The sequence below is a fragment of the Brienomyrus brachyistius genome, chromosome 15 (assembly GCF_023856365.1).
Source record: "Brienomyrus brachyistius isolate T26 chromosome 15, BBRACH_0.4, whole genome shotgun sequence".
Taxonomy (NCBI): Eukaryota; Metazoa; Chordata; class Actinopteri; order Osteoglossiformes; family Mormyridae; genus Brienomyrus; species Brienomyrus brachyistius.
Window position 1 is genome coordinate 14618428 of NC_064547.1, and position 19546 is coordinate 14637973.

Below are 19546 nucleotides of genomic sequence, written 5' to 3' on the forward strand. Positions count from 1 at the left end.
AGGAATGCAGGAAGGAGCACAGGATGGAATGCAGGAAGAAGCGCAGGAAGGAGAGCAGGAAGGAGAGCAGGATGAAGCGCAGGAAGGAGAGCAGGAAGGAGCACAGGAAGGAGAGCAGGAAGGAGCAAAGGAAGGAGAGCAGGAAGGGATGCAGGAAGGAGAGCAGGATGAAGCGCAGGAAGGAGAGCAGGAAGGAGCACAGGAAGGAGAGCAGGAAGGAATGCAGGAAGGAGAGCAGGATGAAGCGCAGGAAGGAGAGCAGGAAGGAGCACAGGAAGGAGAGCAGGAAGGAGCAAAGGAAGGAGAGCAGGAAAGAGCACAGGAAGGAGAGCAGGAAGGAATGCAGGAAGGAGAGCAGGATGAAGCGCAGGAAGGAGAGCAGGAAGGAGCACAGGAAGGAGAGCAGGAAGGAGCACAGGAAGGAGAGCAGGAAAGAGCACAGGAAGGAGAGCAGGAAGGAGCACAGTAAGGAGAGCAGGAAGGAGCACAGGAAGGACAGCAGGAAGAAGTGCAGGAAGGAGAGCAGGAAGGAGAGCAGGAAGGAGCACAGGAAGGAGAGCAGGAAAGAGCACAGGAAGGAGAGCAGGAAGGAGCACAGGAAGGAGAGCAGGAAGGAGCGCTGTTGGCCCCCTACCTCTTCAGGGACGGCTCGGATGTTAGTAAACCCCTTTCGGAAAACGATGAAGACACGGCGTGCACCACAACGGAGGGCGGAGGTGGCACAGTCGAAGGCGGTGTCACCAGCGCCCAGAACGATGATGTTCCCCCGCAACTCAGGAAGCTGGGAGCGGCAGGAACACATTCCTAGGGTGGAGGGGGGCACAAAATATCACCTCTTCCTCTGTCTCCTCAGTACGTATACGGCTCTACAACTGCTTCTTCACATTAGCCAGGCCACTGATAAAGTACATATCTTGACTGAATACAATGGTCAAGTGCAGAATGCCCAGACTGGCTGCTAATATGCCTCAAATTATAGGAAAATTTTGGGTGCCAGTGAACCTGACTTTCTCAGTAGTTAAATCACAATGAAACAGGGTCTTGAGGGAGGGGGGCATGTGTGAGGTGACAGACTGTCGCAAGCTGGTCAGGTTTACAACATTTCAGGTCACTCTTTAAAGTAATTCTTACATTTAATGTATTTATATGATTATTATTATTATTGTTACTGTTATTATTATTATCCATCCATCCATCCATTTTCCAAACCGCTTATCCTACTGGGTTGCGGGGGGTCCGGAGCCTAAGCAATGGGCACAAGGCAAGGAACAAGCCAGGATGGGAGGCCAGCCCATCGCAGGGCACACTCACACACCATTCACTCACACATGCACATCTATGGGCAATTTAGTAACTCCAATTAGCCTCAGCATGTTTTTGGACTGGGGGGGGAAACCTGAGTACCCGGAGGAAAACCCACGATGACATGGGGAGAACATGCAGACTCCACACACATGTGACCCAGGCGGAGACTCGAACCCGGGTCCCAGAGGTGTGAGGCAACAGTGCTAACCACTGCACCACCATGCCGCCCCGCCCCTATTATTATTATTATTATTATTATTATTATTATTATTATTATTCATTTTTAGTTTTCTCATCACAATCTTCCTGTAAGGCACCAGTCCTGATTTCTTAATAATAACAATAATAATTAATAACAAGTAATAATAAATCATAAATATACCATGGATAATCTGCTGCTCCACAAATATTGATGATAGGACACACTTCCACAGGCACAGTGACATATAGGGCAACATAACTATTGCAAAAAGCTAAAGGGTAACAACGGCAACATTTTCGCAAACATCCACGTAATACAAATGCACAAGTACAGCCTTAACGCTAAGCCAGCAAACTTCCGACTTACACAAATCAGGTTTGCATTAGGCGACAAAATTGAACATACATAACAACTGATATTACACACTACTTAGCAGCTGCTAGCATATCATTACTTCTGAAATGACTGTATTTACATTGTACCTCCTGCCCACTTTAAAGCATCCCTTATATTTAGTTGTGTTTATTGCGCGGACATTGTGAAGGATAAAGTGTTGTAAGAAAAGTTTGAGAAGAAAAAAGTTACACAAGAAAGTGCTCTTACTCGTTTTTTTCACTCTGAAATATTTATATATAATGAGTTTAGCAGCATTTTTGCTCTGACCTCAACACAATATGCATTTTCACAGAACAAAAAGCCTGGATATGAAACATATGACATCATTCTAGCAGATGTCCATTTAAAAAACGAAAGGGAGAAGAGCAGAACTGCAATCCTCTCTCCCAACTTATAAAATTTGGAAATGAATGTGAGTAAATATTCGCCACAGGGGAATACAATGACGAAGACTCACCCCCAGTTCAACGTGCGGATTTTCCGTCAGTGGGAGAACTGTTTACCTGCTTTGCTGGCCTTGGCAACCATTGGCAAGAAGTCCTTTGATGAATAAAAACCCTGCTCCCTTGAGAGACCCTCAAAGATTTTGTGCTTGTTTGCCTGTGGTAGACCTGTTTGACCACGGAGAACAAAAGAACAACAAAATATTTATATTCATATCATACATACTATACTGTCAAAGAACAATACACAGATGTATGTCTCTGTGTTTTGCTGGAGATGAAAATAGCACCCTAGGCATACTGTATATTTACACTGTCGACCACAAGAAGTAAGCCTGAATGACTTATCACTGGATCTCACCATACGTGCATATCTCAGCGCACACAGCTGAAGAGGCTCGTAAGAGCTCGCCCGATTCTAATGGGATCCTACTCAGTAAGTGTCAAGCCAGGCCAAAACGGCATGCGTGCTCCATAACAAGTGTGATTTGTAATTGTTCACTCGAGCAAAATACTCGCCGAGTGCTCGATGCCTGTTAACCGGGAGCTCTGATGCTGAGATTGTTCCCCCGTGTCTCCTGCTAATCAGATATGAGGAACAGGACGTCCTCGACACAATGCGTGCTGCGATATCCCTGGTGCTAACACATTTGGTGTCTCCAGATGTACTTGGTTTATTAATTCCGATTTTCTAAATGGTATTGCAAGTGATGAAATAATGAGAAATCTGTACAGGCCTCTAGGCAAGTCAAAGTGTCATTCGAAGATGTTGTATATGAATGATTATATATGACATACAGATATCTCACAATATATAGTATGAATTGAGACATACTACAACTCTAAGTCATACATAATCATACATATATATGTACCATATGCAAGATCTGTATACATATATACACTTACATCTATATAAACAGATATCACACAGACTACCATGAATTGCATTATAATCACTGGCTTTATTATTTATTATTTACTAAATATGGGACTAATCAAAAGAAAGTGGAATAATGAGATGTTTGAACCAACCACTCGATATGAATCAATTATAATGACATAAGTGAGTGTGGTTTTGTTTTACTGAACACTCCAGTCCCAATAGATATCCATATTTTGTAGGATACTGTTCATGGGGTGTGTGTCCGGGGGTGGGGGGCGGAGGGGGGTATTATCAATCACTATCTCATTACCAAGCTGTCATTTGGGTTTCGGTTAAATGCATTCTGGCTTACTGCCGTGCTCAGTGCTCAATGAAATGACCGTAAGTCACACAGGAGCCACCAACGCTATACATCAAAGGGCGGAACACTGCCGTTATCATACCTTAATAAACAGTTTCATCTGAAAGCCGTAATCCTCTGAACTGGCTTATCTAACCTGTGATGTGCTGCCCAATTTATGAGCCGTAATGAGGATATAATGTACTTAATTTCAAGCTAAATATAAATTGTGGTATAATGCACCAAAGTGTTACATTTTCAACACAAATTTACAGTAACTCAAGTTTCATCCAATGTGACCTTTAACCATTTATTCAGATGAAAGAAAATGAACAAATATACTGATGCAAAAAAAAAAAAAAGATTGGAACCGTTTTAAATGATTCCAAACACAATTGAAAAGTGTAGGCATGCAATGCATATTTTTTTAATTGTGGTTGGAAATGGATGGGCAGCTAATCACTATGGACCTCTCTGCCAACATGCCCCCTCAGGAGCATCCTATCAAAACTCTGCACAGACACGGAGGGCCACTTGACCACCCAGAATATTCAGTGACCATACAAACAAGTCTTAAGTTTGTCCTCGTCATAATCTGAATGGCCCATTCTCTCTGTAGATGGAGACGTGGCATGACGCTGGCCTCCTCCACACCGCCTTAGTATCTATGCACATTACGGCTAACCGACTGCGCAAACAGAGATCGCCAACCAGTCAGCACACAGACAAACGTATCCGTAGCAAGACCTATCTGTGTCCGTGGCAATAAAACTACGCGGGCTTAATTTCTACAGTACCACGCGTGTGGTTAAAAATTCATTTTGATGACATTTTCCGGCAGAATTCGGCATGGTATCGACCCCTGACCCCTAAGATTGCTGGTCCAACCATTATGGACTTTACTAGGTTCATCACAAGTCAAAAAGAAAAGCCTGTTAAAATGCACATTTTAACACTAACAGTTTTTATTCTGCCCCATCTTTTATATGCAATATGCTTCCATTTTCCACAGAGTGATTCTCATTTACTTTGCTCTGATCTACACGCCTCAATTACAGAAGAGACAATGAGCAGGCGAATTCCATTGAAAACAATAAATCATATTATTTTCCACTGGGCAGGCACTCGTTAATCACATGTTATGGGAAGCTATTGCTGCCCGAAGCTAAGAGTGAAAAGCACTTCATTCTGACGTCCATTCAACACCCGGTCACCGGCCTTGTGAATCACACAAATGTGAACAAACAACAGGACCGCGGTGATAACCTGTGTGCGGGAAAACTAAGCACACAGAGATTTAACATAAATAAAGACTCTGAGCGCATTAAATGCCATTTTCACATTATATTCTTTAACCTTGTCCTAAAATGAGTGAGAAATTGAAGTGGAGTATTATTTTTTAAACGCCCTTTTGCTATCAGTTGGCCATTATGGCAGAATGAGTGCATTCTCCCCGTGATGGACGCCGTCCATAAATGATCCCAGCCTCTTTAAGGTCAGACTATGTAGACTCAGATAAATGTATAGTATTACATCAAGCTCAAAGTACACAAATACATCAGTGAATTGTTGCGAGAGCAGGAGAGATCCATCAGCATAAATTATATCATTACATACAACTGGTTATACCTAATATTTATACATATAAAAAAACAGAAAGTGAGAATATTCCTTAAAATAACAGTCCTTCGCCTAAGGCTATTAGTTTGGTAGGATTCCTAATCTTTTCACAAAGCTAATAGGAGCAGTACAGGGACAGTAAGATTAAAAATGCATTTTATTTTTAAATGTATAATAATATGCACCTATATATCTATCAAAATATAGAATTATCTGCATGTATAGTGATCATATGTATCTAAAAATGCATAGTATATCAATTAGGTATTATTATTTAACAATCATCCAACAATTATATACTTTCCGATATGATAATAGGCAGACTGGGCAGTCATTCAAATAAAGCATTGCTGTTTCCTGAAAGATTATCAGCAACACATAAGAGTGTAAGAGTGGCTCGGTCGCCTCCCATAGGCACCGCACCCATCACTCGACGAGGCACCGGACACAGGCCATCCGTCATGTTATAGTGAATTCAACACAAATGTCATCATTAATAAACATTGTCATACTTCTACAATATCACACGTAATAGTAACCATTTTATTCCCTACTGTCACCTAGTGTGGATCACAGCATTTTTCATGGTACAGGATTTTCTCTTGCAATACGCGCTGTAACACAAACATGTGGCAAGCTTAGCAACTCCCGTCGTAATGCGGTTTCTAATGCTCAATGTCAGGGTAGATGCTGAGATTTCAGAAGTTATAGGAAATATTTTCTATAGGTACTGCAATGTGACATGAATGAGGAAAGAGCACCTTAGGTCAGAATGAGATTTTCAAGTTTCTAAAACGTTTGTGTTTGGCTGTTTTTGCCAGACCTTTCTTTCATACGAGTGAATGTAACCATGCAGCCATCGATGTTATAACATAAAATTGCAGCGGAAATATTTTCAAGGGGTCAAAAGAACCACCAAAGTCCAATTAATCAGATAAATAAGTTGTATGAACTTTTCTGCTTTATATAACTGCACTTTTCCATTTCCACTCGCTTCATTACTGTCTTACCTGACATTTCAGCAGGCAATTAGCGACTAATGCAAAAAGCAAGCGGGGGTTAATAAAGGAAAACCAACCGATTCCAACGAAAACGGCTTTGTATCCTTCCTCCTTCAGCGTGGTCAAAGTCATCCCATCCTGACCGAGGCCTTTCTCACACACAATCTAGAAAAGAACACAGGCAGATACAACAACAACAAATTTATTTTTATATAGCGCATTATCACAACATTACATTGTCTCAAAGCGCTTTACAGCATCCTCACCCAAAGCCCCCAGTGAGTAAGCCATAGGCGACAGTGGCAAGGAAAAACTTCCTAGAAGGAAGAAACCTTGGGAGGGACCAGACTCAAAGGGGGAGCCCCTCCTCCTGGGGCCGGCAGGGATAGTCAAATAGAGAGATGGTTAAGTGCCAGAGATGGGCCAAGTCACATTGTCCCCAATAAGATTTGGGAAATAACTGGAGAGCAAGGAAGATGACAAGCCAATGCCGATGCCGAGTCTTCTTCCAATTGCCAGGCAACCAGAGGTAAGGCAGCGGGTCATACATGGAAGATCAGAACGGCGAGATGTAAACAGGGACGACAGACTGCAGAATCTGTGATTTTCTTACACATGAAACAGTAGCCATGAAAACCTGTGGCATCTGCAAAAGGCAAGTACATACTGTAAATTGTTGGAAGATTGCAAAAGTAATTAGAAAGTGACACGAAAAACTGTGGAGGTTAAAAAGTAAGTGTTGCAGGAAGCTGTCTGCAAACACATTTGTTTGGTTCAAACTGAAAGTGATGCATGGGGTATATTGCTTCAATAAAAAGCAACTTAGAATCCAAAAATCAAAACAGTATTGCTGTACTGTACAATACAAGCTACTGAACACAAGTTAATGATTAATATTAATAATTAAGACCATTCATACATTCGACCATCTTCTAACCATCTATCTTGGTGATGCAATTGGTGTCAGAAATATTACTGCTGAACCACGAAACAAAAAGAAAGGATAAGGAGAGACGAGGTAACACAACCAACAGCAGGTGGGACTGCAAGGGCTGTCAAACACTGGTCCCACCATTGTTGCTACTTCATCGAGAGCCACAGTGTTAAACCCAACAGTGATTGACAATGAATGATTACAGTATTCCATGTACTGATACTTGAGAAGAATCAATTTTCCTGTCGTCAGAAAATAGTATGATGCTATGGGACAAGGAAGGTTTACAGTTAACAAGCACTATTCTTACTTTTACTATGAATATTTGGATGAATCTCTACCCAAGGACCATTCTCACCAAGACTCACCAAGACTATAAGATAGAACTGGGATTAAAACAGTTGTGACAACGCAAAGTCATTTTACTAATCCTATCATGCACTTTACTCACAGATATACTGAAGGCTTCCCTTGGATGGAACAGTAAAGATTGCCATTGCAAGATATTAAGGATATTTGCAATTTTAGAATGATGTGTCAACTGTCCATATATACAACCATATTCACATAATAAACAACAATTTCAGGCACATTATTTAAAAATTTGATAACTACGGCCTTGATGATCATCTGACTCTAAAATCTGACTATAATAGTAAATGTTAAGTACTAAATGTTTATACCTTTTCTTTCATTTTCTATTGCCATAAATGAACTTAAATAATGGGAATAACTATAAATCAGTTCATTTATTTCACAAGACTAATGTGGCCATTAATGAAAGGGGTTATTAAAAAAAACAGGAAGAGAAAATTTATTTTAAAAATATGCAAATTCATCACCTCTCGGGCAACTCAGGGAATTTGCTTCTTCCTCAAAATTAATCATGAGCTGCTGTTCTAGATGAAGACTATAGATTACCCTTTATCACCAGAGCGGCATTAAGGAAACAGACAGATGGATGCTGGCAGCCAAAGGCTGAAGGAGGCATCTTTCCTGCGGGCATCCCGATGGCTGCTTTTAATTTTTCTTAGCTAACGTGGCTGACATTTGGCAGCTAATCTTTCCAGATTTCCGTGGCCTCAGCCGCTTGGATGAACCCGGCCGATGCAGAAGAGTGAGGAGGCCGGTCATTACCTGCACACCCAGGTCCTTCATTAGTTCTATCTCAAACTGCACCACCTCAAAGGGCAGCCGGAACTGAGGAATCTCTCCAGCACTAAACAACAGACAGAGAAGAGAGAGAGAAACACTCAGGGTTTTACACACAGATAGTTGGGGGGAAATGATGCATCTGTGTCTCCAGTTTTTCTCATCTATCCTGAAATGCCCAGTTCACTGTTATCTTCCTTGGGTCACGGATATAAAACAGTACTGGACATGTAAGCAGAACTTTTATATGACATAGACATAGATCTGAAATTTGGAGGGGAAACGGAAACACAATGTTAGCAGAATGTTCAAACAGCAGTGGGGGGAACGGGGGGGAGGTAACACACCTTCCCACATCAGGAAAAAACCCACATCGACGCCACAAGATAAATATGCAACAACACAGAATTAAAAGAAGTGAAAAAGCAGGCCCTTTAAGAATGACTATGACTAATTATTTCATTAACATTTTTAACCTTCAAGCGTATTTGCCTGTGTATTGATCTCAGCGGTGCCCTTCAGAGGTAACTATATAAATAGAATGTGCATGTACAGCTTTCAGAGCGACATGCAGTTAAAGGGTCTTGTTTTGTAAATCGACCAAGCTGAACAAAAGCAAAGAGCTGCTTCCTGCTGAAGAGAGTCCTGTTCATGCAGGATGTTTATATCAGACAAGTTAGAATGGAAATTCATACTGCTAACACTTTATTTGACGGGGCACAAATCAAATAGTATTTTATTATCACATTTGTATTAATTAACCGCAAACTAAGTCTTAGTTACATACTGACCTCATGTTAATTCATCATTCATGATTATGTTTTATCCCAAGCAGTTACTATATTCGTTACTAGTAAATCTGTTAATTCTGTAAACCTTTGTGAACTACTGAAGGAATAAGTAAGTCTGATGTTTGTTCATTAACGAAATGTGACACATCTTTAATCTCAAGTAGCAACTATATCCGTTCATGATTTGTTCATCATTTGTACTTCAGAAGTAACTGAAGCATTTGTGCCCCATTGAGTAGAGTGTCACCATCCATCCGTTTCCCAAACCACATAACCTATTCAGGGTCACAGGGGGTCCTTATCCTACTAGGTCGCGGGGGGTCCGGAGCCTATCCCAGAAGCAATGGGCACGAGGCAGGGAACAGCCCAGGATGGGGGGCCAGCCCATCGCAGGGCACACTCACACACCATTCACTCACACATGCACACGCAATTTAGCAACTCCAATTAGCCTCAGCATGTTTTTGGACTGTGGGGGGAAACCGGAGTACCCGGAGGAAACCCCACGACGACATGGGGAGAACATGCAAACTCCACACACATGTGACCCAGGCGGAGACTCGAACCCGGGTCCCAGAGGTGTGAGGTGACAGTGCTAACCACTGTGCTGCCCTGTAAAGTGTGACCTTCATACTTAATTAGAACATTATAATTAATGCATTACAGAGATTGAGAGCAGGTCCTAGACATTACAAAACTGATTCTTGTTAGATACTGATAAACAGAATCTATATTCAACTGGCGGCGAGTTCAACTGGATTGAGGTCCGACGAGCAGAACGGCTAACTTGTGTCTTGCATCATTTAACGTAAACCAATCAAACCGTTCACTGGCCACTCGCACCCTGTTGATGGAGGTATTGTCCTCTCAAACTCTCAGTAGGAGATCAATGTCTCGCCACTGGATAAATGTCAGCACTGAGAATTGCCTCGTAGTTATTAGCATGCCCTCCCCTCTAAGCGCCTCAGCAAACCTAATCCATGCCAGAAAAAGAATCCCATGCTATTACAGAGCCACCAAGCCCCTTCATCACTGGAATCGAGCACTGGATCCTCTAGACTTCTGTGCCATATGCCACACTTATACTCTTCTGTTTATAGACAACGAGCTGAAGGATGACTCATTTGACAAAATCATTTATTAATTAATTATAGAATTCCACTGTGTAGGATATCTGAGTATATTCTTCTGAACTTTTAGGTGTATTTTTAGGTGCAATAAAAAGTTTATGCACCGCAACAAAGACAGAGCATCTCTGCAGAGTTCTTCAGGTAGGAACCAATGAAAGACTGACATTTGTAGTCAGCTGATTCCGAGTTAGTCACTCAAAACAATGTTTGAATGTAACCATCAAGCAGTTTCATCCACCTTTTCCCTGAGCTGATGATTTGCTGAACACCAGCATCAACACCTCAACACCTCGGTGACAGTTCATTGTGAAACATAAACCAACTGCTTCATTTGAATATACTAATTTTTTTATGCAGTACAAGACTAAAAAGCTTGTCATACCATACAACCATCCATCCATCCATCCATTTTCCAAACCGCTTATCCTATTGGGTTGCGGGGGGTCCGGAGCCTATCCCGGAATCAATGGGCATGAGGCAGGGAACAACCCAGGATGGGGGGCCAGCCCATCGCAGGGCACACTCACACACCATTCACTCACACATGCACACCTACGGGCAATTCAGCAACTCCAATTAGCTTCAGCATGTTTTTGGACTGTGGGGGGAAACCGGAGTACCCGGAGGAAACCCCACGACGACACGGGGAGAACATGCAAACTCCGCACACATGTGACCCAGGCGGAGACTCGAACCTGGGTCCCAGAGGTGTGAGGCGACAGTGCTAACCACTGCACCACCATGCCGCCCCCACCATACAACCAATGATGTTAATATTGGTTTGTTTCATTTTTACACTGGGGGGGCATGGTGGTGCAGTGGTTAGCACTGTTGCCTTATACCTCTGGGACCCAGGTTCGAGTCTCTGCCTGGACTACATGTGTGTGGAGTTTGCATGTTCTCCCCATGTCGTCGTGGGGTTTCCTCCCACAGTACAAAGACATGCTGAAGCTAACTGGAATTACTAAATTGCATGTGGGAGTGAATGGTGTGTGAGTGTGCCCTGTGATGGGCTGGCCCCCCATCCTGGGTTATTCCCTGCCTCATGCCCATAGCTTCCAGGATAGGCTCCAGGCGACCCAGAAGGATAAGTGGTTTGGGAAAGAGATGGATGTTTTCACACGAGCTATTATAAAACAGGAAGTGACCAAATAATAGAGGAATGGTGTTTTTCCCCTTTTTTTGTTTTTTACCTTAACCCCCCAACATATTTCTCCTTCTCAAAAATGGTGATGTTGTCATAGCCAAGGCGGGCGAGGAAGGAGGCACAGCTGATGCTGGCTGGGCCGCAGCCAATCAGGGCGATCTTCGAGTGGAAACTCTCTGGCATCTCATCCGGAGGAGGCAGCTGAGGATTTCGAACCTGAGGAATACCCATCTGGCTGAAAACCTGGAGATGAAAAACAAGCAATTCATAAAAAAAAAAGCTGTTTCAAATTCTCTACATTTCCCTAAAATGTAGACCCATCCATCACGAAAGAGTAGACCCTGGATTAGGTTCAACACTTTTATTACCTTCACTGCACTATTTAAAAGCACTGGTTCATTATAATAAAGCAAAATATTTCCATGCCATTCCATGTTTACTCATTACTCAGTGTGGACTTTGGTTCAGGTTATCATACTTTATTCATATCATACTAATTTTCTCCAGCCCCCGAGCCAGAGGGCGCTGAAATGCAGACTGAGATCCAAATCTGTCAGCCAGAAGGAGTCCTCCTCCTTTCCCTGAAGTCCCCAACAACCACGATAAGACCCGAATGAGGCCATCAAGCAACTTCTCGACACTGAGGACCGGATGACGCAGTTCCTAAGTGAAACTCAGTGATGGCACTTACAAGACACTTAGGCATATCATTACGATGACGTTTGACTGTAATCGCAGAAGCGATTAGCACCGAAATGTTCCACGGTAATTTAACTTTTTTTTAATATAAACTATAACACCGTAATTTAGAGACTTCAAATTTGCATCCCTAAATGTTTGGACAGGAGGGAAAGGGAAGAGCCCAAATTCTACAGCCAGGGGCGACATCTGAACCATGGTGGCAGGGGACCCCAACTGCTACCCACTGGGCCACTGTAGCACCGTACCATGTGACAATAAAGCATCATTCAACCAGGAGTTTAATCGTAGTAGAGCTTAGCTCAGCGGGCAGCTTGCCGGTTTGTGCCTCAGCCTTGGCACCATAATCATGTGCCTGGGGGCCATTAAGCGAGGCCCCTTCTCCCCAGCCTCAGGAGTGCGCTTGCACACTGACTGACCCTGTGCTGTGACCCCCCCATGTCGCTCTCACCTGCACGTGTGTCTCATAGAAAGCAAGGTGGGGGAGTTGAAAAGAAAACTTCCCTGTAACATAAAGGATCACTATTCTGTACATGCAGCAATCAGGAACTCAAACACAACGTTTACTTGGGAATATCAAGGAAATGGTTTGGCTCAGAGAGGTGGTCCGGTGGTGCAGTGGTTAGCACTGTTGCCTCACACCTGCAGGGTCAGGGTTAGGGTTAGGGTCTCCACCAGGGGGCCATGTGTGTGGAGTTTGTATATTCTTCGTTGTGGGGTTTCCTCCGGATACTCAGGTTTCCCCCCACAGTCCAAAAACATGCTGAGGCTAACTGGAGTTACCAAACTGCGTGCGAGTACGTCCTGCCATGGGTTGCTGCCCCATCCTGTGTTATTCCCTGCCCCCCTGCGAACCTAACTAGGACAAGCGGTTATAGGAAACGTATGGATGCTATGGATTAGCTCATAATGCACTTTCCATCAAGGAAACTCCACGGAAGCTCTCCTGGTCCGTCAGCCAGACTTGATTAGAAGAAATACCACATTTCTCACTTGCTTGTAGAGGAGCAATGACTTTATCTGCACTGGATGGCAGTGGGGCACTAGTGAATACAGCTGGGCCTTCCTCCCCTAAGGTTATCTAATTATCAGCCCGATAACCACTGCGACCTTTAACATTTAAGGAAAAAGGAACTGCCACCAAGACACAGATATCTAACGAGTCATAGGGGTTGTAGGTGGCATAAGAGACCGGTCACTTTATAATAACTCCTTTTTATCCTGTAAACCTTAATAAAACTTTACAGTGAGTCTTCTTTGTGTTGAAAAGTATAACAGGCAGCCAGTGTAAAAAAAATGGAGCTAAATAATAATTTGGGCTGAATATAAGACTGCGAGACATTAAAAGGCCTCCACTTACAGCTATGATAAAAACTGAAACTAAATTATAAAACATCACCTTCTGTTAAAAACACATCAGTTGCATTACATTTCTATTTTTCACACAGCTTTTGTTTTTAACTGAAATAAAATCTACAGATAAGCACCATATGGACAAAAGTATTGGGACACCTGGCCATTACACATACAGGAACCTTTATGACATCCGGTTCTAAATCCATAATCATCAATATGGAGTTGGTCCCCCTTTGCAGGTACTGTAGAACAGCTAACACCCTTCTGGAAAGGCTTTCCCCAAATTTAAGGAGTGTGTCTGTGGGAATTTTTGCCCATTCGTCTAGAATAGCATTTGTCAGGTCAGGCATTGATGGTGGACGTGAAGGCCTCACAATCTCCATTCTAGGTCATCCCAAAGGTGTTCGATGGGGTTGAGGTCAGGGCTCAAGCTCTTCCATACCAAACTCACCCAATCATGTCTTTATGGGCCTTTCTTTGTGCACTGGGCGACAGTCATACTGGAGCAGAAAAGGACCTTCCCCTAACTGTTCCCACAGAGTTGAAAGCATAGAATTCTCCAAAATGTCTTGGTATGCTGAAGCATTAAGAGTCCCCTCACTGAAAGTGGCCAAGCCCAACGCCTGAAAAACACCCCCATACCATTATCCCTCCTCCATCAAACTTTACAGTTGGCAAAATGCAGTCAGGCAGGTAACATTCTCCTGGCATCTGCCAAACACAGACTCGTGCATCAGACTGTCAGACAGAGAAGAGTGATTCGTCACTCCACAGACACATTTCCACTCCTGCAGAGTCCAGAGGTGGCGTACTTTACACCAGTCCATCTGACGCTTGGCATTGCGCTTGGTGATGTGAGGTTTGCATGCAGCTGCTCAGCCATGGAAGTCCATTCCAGGTGTCTCCTGACACACAGTTTTTGTGCTGAGGTTAATACCAGAGGAAGTTTGGAACTCTGCAGTTATTGAGTCAACAAAGCGTTGGTTACGCACTATGCACCTCAGCACTCGGTGACCTCGCTCTGATAGTTTACATGGTCTGTCACTTTGTGGCTGAGCTTCTGTTGTTCCTAAATGCTTCCGCTTTGCAATGACACTGCTTACAGATGACTATGGAATATCTAGCAGGGAAGAACTGAATTACTGCAAACCCTAACTGCAAACCCTAAGCCTAACCCTATGACTGCACCACACTAGAATTCACTGAGCTCTTCAGAACAATGCATTCTTTCACAAATGTTTGTAAACCTGACCGCATGGCTGGGTGCTTCATTTTTTGCACCTGAGGCAACGGGACTGAATGAGCAATTAAGAGGTGTGTCCCAATACCTTTGTCCAAATACTGCATATTAATGACCATTAAAATACATACATGGAAGCAGCAGCACTGCATGAAGACTGACTGCAGTGACGCCTTACAGGTCGTACTGTAAAACACATGTTGCTGATGGATCTTTGTAGGAGCATTTGCCTGAATTCGCTACAATTACTTATTATCATTGGTCCACTGAACAGAGAGCAAAGAAAAAGAGGAAGACTGAGGTCTCAGGTCTGCTTAGTGAACACCACATCTAGAGCTAGCTAGCAAAGCTACTGACAACAACCTACGGCAAATGTTTACATTTATTTATTTAGCAGGGACTTTTATCCAAAGCAACACACAACTGAGAAACAGGGTCAGCTGGTCCTTGGATCAACAAGGGTTAAGGGTCTTGCTCAAGGACCCAATGGTGAAATCACTCTGCCAACCCTAGGATTTGAACCAGTGATTTTCTGATCACAAGCAAAGCTCCGACCCACTCACCAAATACCACCATACAAAGCTCCCTGCCTGCCTGTAAGAATTCCAGTGCTACGACCAACCTACAGTACTGTGTGCAGCGAATCATATGAAATTGATTGTGGCGTTAATTCATTAAGTGGCGCCTGCTGGCGCTCGAGTGACGAAGCGCGAATTTAAATTGTACAGCATCTACTGATTACACGCATTGTGTATGTTGTGTACAATCCAAGGGACGGCACTTTCATCTCTTCATCAGGCTAGAAAAATGCAACATTAGCAGCAGCCACACGAGGCAGAAGATCAAAGGTTACAATCCAAGCCCACCTGCTATGTTTGACATTTTCACTTAATTAGCATTTATGAAACTAAACAAAACCCTCAATGACACTGACAACAGACACCCTGATTATTGTCCAAATCATTGTTCGACAAAGAAAAAAAAAGAATATAACAATTAAAAAAAAAAAAAAAAACGTAAAGTCCGTCATTTATGATTGAAGTCAAAGGGCCAAAAAAACGACGCTATTCCGGAAATATGTAAATATACTAACTGTGAAGGTTTTAACAATCCCCTTAATATATGTATGCATGTATTTATTTATTATTTATGACACAAAGTGAATTTTCTTTGATTTCACATCTCGTGTTTTAGACAAACACTCACATTTACTTCTCTGATGCGTGGTGACTTTGACATCCACCATAAGTAATTTTTTCCCCTTTTCCCCTCATTTTGTGTAAGCTTGTACTTCTAATGGTAAGTCTGACATTTATCATAGCAGGAGACGGCCTGTGCGATAAAATAAGGGAGAATCATGACTGTAATGGTGCGGCCTGACAGACGCCGTGAGTCTGAGCGGCAGAGGCAGCCATTGGGGAGGGTTCAGGGGTGACATCAATGCGATGCGGATATGAGGGAGCGCCACTCCATCACGGGTTATGCGAACTTCACCGAGGGGAGCGGAGTTATCGCTGCCAGAGTAGGCAGGAGCATGGCGGGCGAGCGGGACAAGAAACGCTAAGGAGGGTTATACGGACAATCCAGCAGCTTGTGTGAGCTCTTAGGAAGGACACACGACGCAATGAATGCAAAGAACAGGTCTGTGTCTTCCCAGATTCAAAAGAACACGGCAGCAGTAAATGAGAAGGTGTAGCACAAAGAGGCTGATGTACCCACGGGGAGATTTAGACCTACCTCCACGGCAAACTGCTGCAGCCCAGCGATGTTAATGGGACCTTCCTCCGAGGCGTAGAGATTGCAGCCCCCCACGCAGAGGTCAGACGTGGGACACACCATGCCGCATGTGAGCCCCAGCGGGTTGTCCGACATGATGGCCTTTGCTGCACCGTAGTAGTTCTGCAACAGACACATGTGCCCGATGTATATGAAGAAGAACAGCGACCAGGAACGTACAAGGGATTAGTAGGGCTCCTCAAAGGCCCTGAATGATTCCAGATACGAAGAACCAACTCCATACAAGTTACAAAATTATTACAGAACTTTGGCACAATTTCTTTCCTTTCAAGCCTACCTGGGCATGGAGATGTTTTTAAAGTAGAATAACACTGTAGCATCAGAGTTACAAAGTGGCAGCTGGAAGTACAGCCTAAGTATATCCGCGGCTTAAAACTTAATCTAATTCTACGTCTTCTGTGAAAGGTGGCAGTGAGCGAAACTGCATCCCATTTCATGTAGAGGGGCGGCTTTTGACATTTGGCTGCTATTTCTTTCAATTCAATACATCTGTCCAATAACACTGGCACCCTGACTGGAGATGCTTCTGGTCAAGAAATGACAGGTTACCAAGGGGTCACAGGGAGCAACTCCAGACCAGTTCTTAAGTCTGATGCTTTTGTTTGGTAGAACACGTCATCATATCATAGCTCATTCAACTGATTTGGCAATAAAGACATGTTTGGAGGGGCAGGGTGTAACTCAGTGGGTCGGGCGCTATGCCTATCATCGGAAGGTAACCAGCTTCAACCCCGGAGCCGGCAAAGTGATTTCATTCTTGGGCCCCTGACTGTGGCCCTTAACCCCAATTGCCACAGGAACTGTCTCACCCAGCATTCTCAAAAAAATAAACAAACAAATAAATATTCACAAAAAAAAAAAAATTTGATAAAAGCTAATGTAATGTTTTGTATCTGTAATTAAGCAATACATTATAACCATGCAGACTGAAAATGCTGGACCTGAAAAAAATCATTGTGAATGTTTTCATAGCCCTGCATGTAGTTTTCATTTTCAGGTTTCCATGCTCCCCTGATGAGTCCCCTGCTTTGACGCCATATTAATATTTTGACTACTCAGATGGAAGTGCTCCATACATATTTTTTAACTTTGTGAAATAGTTTACACACTCCGTTTATTTTAAGAAGGGGTTTAAGTACCACTGTTGCATAAGAGCTTAAATTTTGAGCTAGGAAGCAAAACGTGTCTCACTGTCACTGATGACAGCAAAAAAATGAAGCAGGCATTTATCTAGCAGCTGATTCCCGGCTCTCCTCAAGGATTCAGAAAGATCACAGCCCCCTCCCTCCCTTTCATTTCTGAAATCAGTGCCCAACTTGACTTTCGTATAGCAAATATTGGGCGGAGGGGTTGCTGGATTTTTCAATTTAGTTTTCAACAAAACATTGTAACAAGCACTCCTAGGATAATGATGACTGAGGCCTTCTAGTATTTCTACAGAACGGCCATTGCATGGTCATAGCAGAGAAAGAGCTGAAGGTCACTTCCATTCTCATGTATGCTATCATTACGCCCCCCTACAAATTTCTGTATTTTATTTGCTCTAAACATTGTCATTTAATGCCCCTGTTCACACATAAGTGTTTACGGTTACCTAGTCAAAGCACGGTGTTTATATTCATATATAAGGACCAAATGGGTCACAGGAAAAGAAATTAAATTACAACAGCAATATAGTAAGAAAAGCCGTGAAATACAATCAATGGCTGATTTCAATGAAGAAAAAGCAGATTATTTTCTTTAAAAACTGGATGCCTACCAAAAAAAGGTTTTTGAATAAAGTATTTGAATATTTCAGAAAAAAACAATGCAGTTAATAATTTTCTTAAACTACTCTCTTTTGAAATATAATCTTCAAAGTTCCTCTTGCTGTGGTTTATTACTGACAGACTATTTCAACTTAATTTTATGAAAAAATAAAAATTCATAAGAAACACTGAGAACTTGTATACAGAAGTTCAGAATTTTGTCTAATGTCTAAAGCAGTGTGGTTTAATTGACATGCCCTTTAAATAGAAAAGGTTACATTGACTATTTAAACAGATAAGACCTGTTTCAGAGTTTCAACTGACCATTAGTTGTGTCGTACTTCATTAAAGTAAAACCATTAAGCCTTTCTGGCTATTTAATTAGAAAGTCTATATAATTGGGGCATGTCCACTCTGATTATCCTGGCAAAACAAAACAACATGAAAATGCACTTTAGTGAAGACAAAGAGACAACAGTACAGCATTTATTTTTGCTTTAAACCCCAGAATTCAGAAGAAAGTCATGTGTTATGTCTTAAGCATAATTGTGGTTACATTCAAATGTGCAAATTCTGCATGGTAATTTATTTTCAGTTTGAAAAATAAATGGTAACAGTTCTTTACGTAACACCAAGCAGTTCAAGGGGAAAGTTAAATTTTACTGTTATTTCAGTCAAATTTTTACATTAAGTTTAATTCTTTAATTTTCAAGAAATATATTAATTATTAAAGGCCTGTTGAAAAAGCATTAATTGTATGTTTGACAGTCAAAAGTTAGTATAAATCAGAAATTTTGAAAATTGCCTGAAATACTTAACATACATAAACCATCAGAATATCATTTATTGATTTTGGTAAATTTGCCAGAGATAATATTACAAAACCTTTCTAAAACCTTTTCTAAAAACTTACTTAAGACTCCCTGCACACAATTTTTAAACCAAGCTGCTCTGCCATTCTGCTTTCACTAAGAAATTCAAATCATTAGCCTGTTCATTTGTGCAGTGAGGCCATGTGGTAGAAAATCGTGGAAAACAGTCTCAGTAAGTTTGTCAGTTTTATTCAAAACTACAGATCATGGTTAGATGGCAATGGGTGCATGTTAAACTTCGTACTGTGTACCTCATTCGCAAAAGAACACTGCATCCAGAGCTACAGCGATAGATGATAGTAAATGGCAATTAACAAACAGACAGACATCTTACCTTGTTAGCAATGCAACTAATGAAGGATTTAATGTCCAGATTGGTTGGGCAGCTTTTCTGACATGGTGCATCCACACATTTAAGACACCTAAAAATAAAATAAGAAAATACATGTGTTTATTTCAGTGAATTTTCATTTCACCGCCTAAGACA

The 19546-nt window shown here is 42.3% G+C and overlaps 1 protein-coding gene across 1 annotated transcript in view; it reads right to left on the reverse strand.

The window, feature by feature from the left end:
- dpyda.1 (dihydropyrimidine dehydrogenase a, tandem duplicate 1) overlaps positions 1 to 19546 on the reverse strand; it is a 120818-nt gene that overhangs the window by 76684 nt on the left and 24588 nt on the right. The window contains exons 4-10 of the mRNA XM_048976588.1: positions 19394 to 19481; positions 16380 to 16541; positions 11394 to 11590; positions 8265 to 8346; positions 6271 to 6358; positions 2407 to 2514; positions 635 to 804 (exon numbers count right to left, since the gene is read on the reverse strand). Coding sequence (XP_048832545.1) covers positions 635 to 804; positions 2407 to 2514; positions 6271 to 6358; positions 8265 to 8346; positions 11394 to 11590; positions 16380 to 16541; positions 19394 to 19481 — 895 coding nt within the window. The remainder of the gene's footprint in view (positions 1 to 634; positions 805 to 2406; positions 2515 to 6270; positions 6359 to 8264; positions 8347 to 11393; positions 11591 to 16379; positions 16542 to 19393; positions 19482 to 19546) is intronic.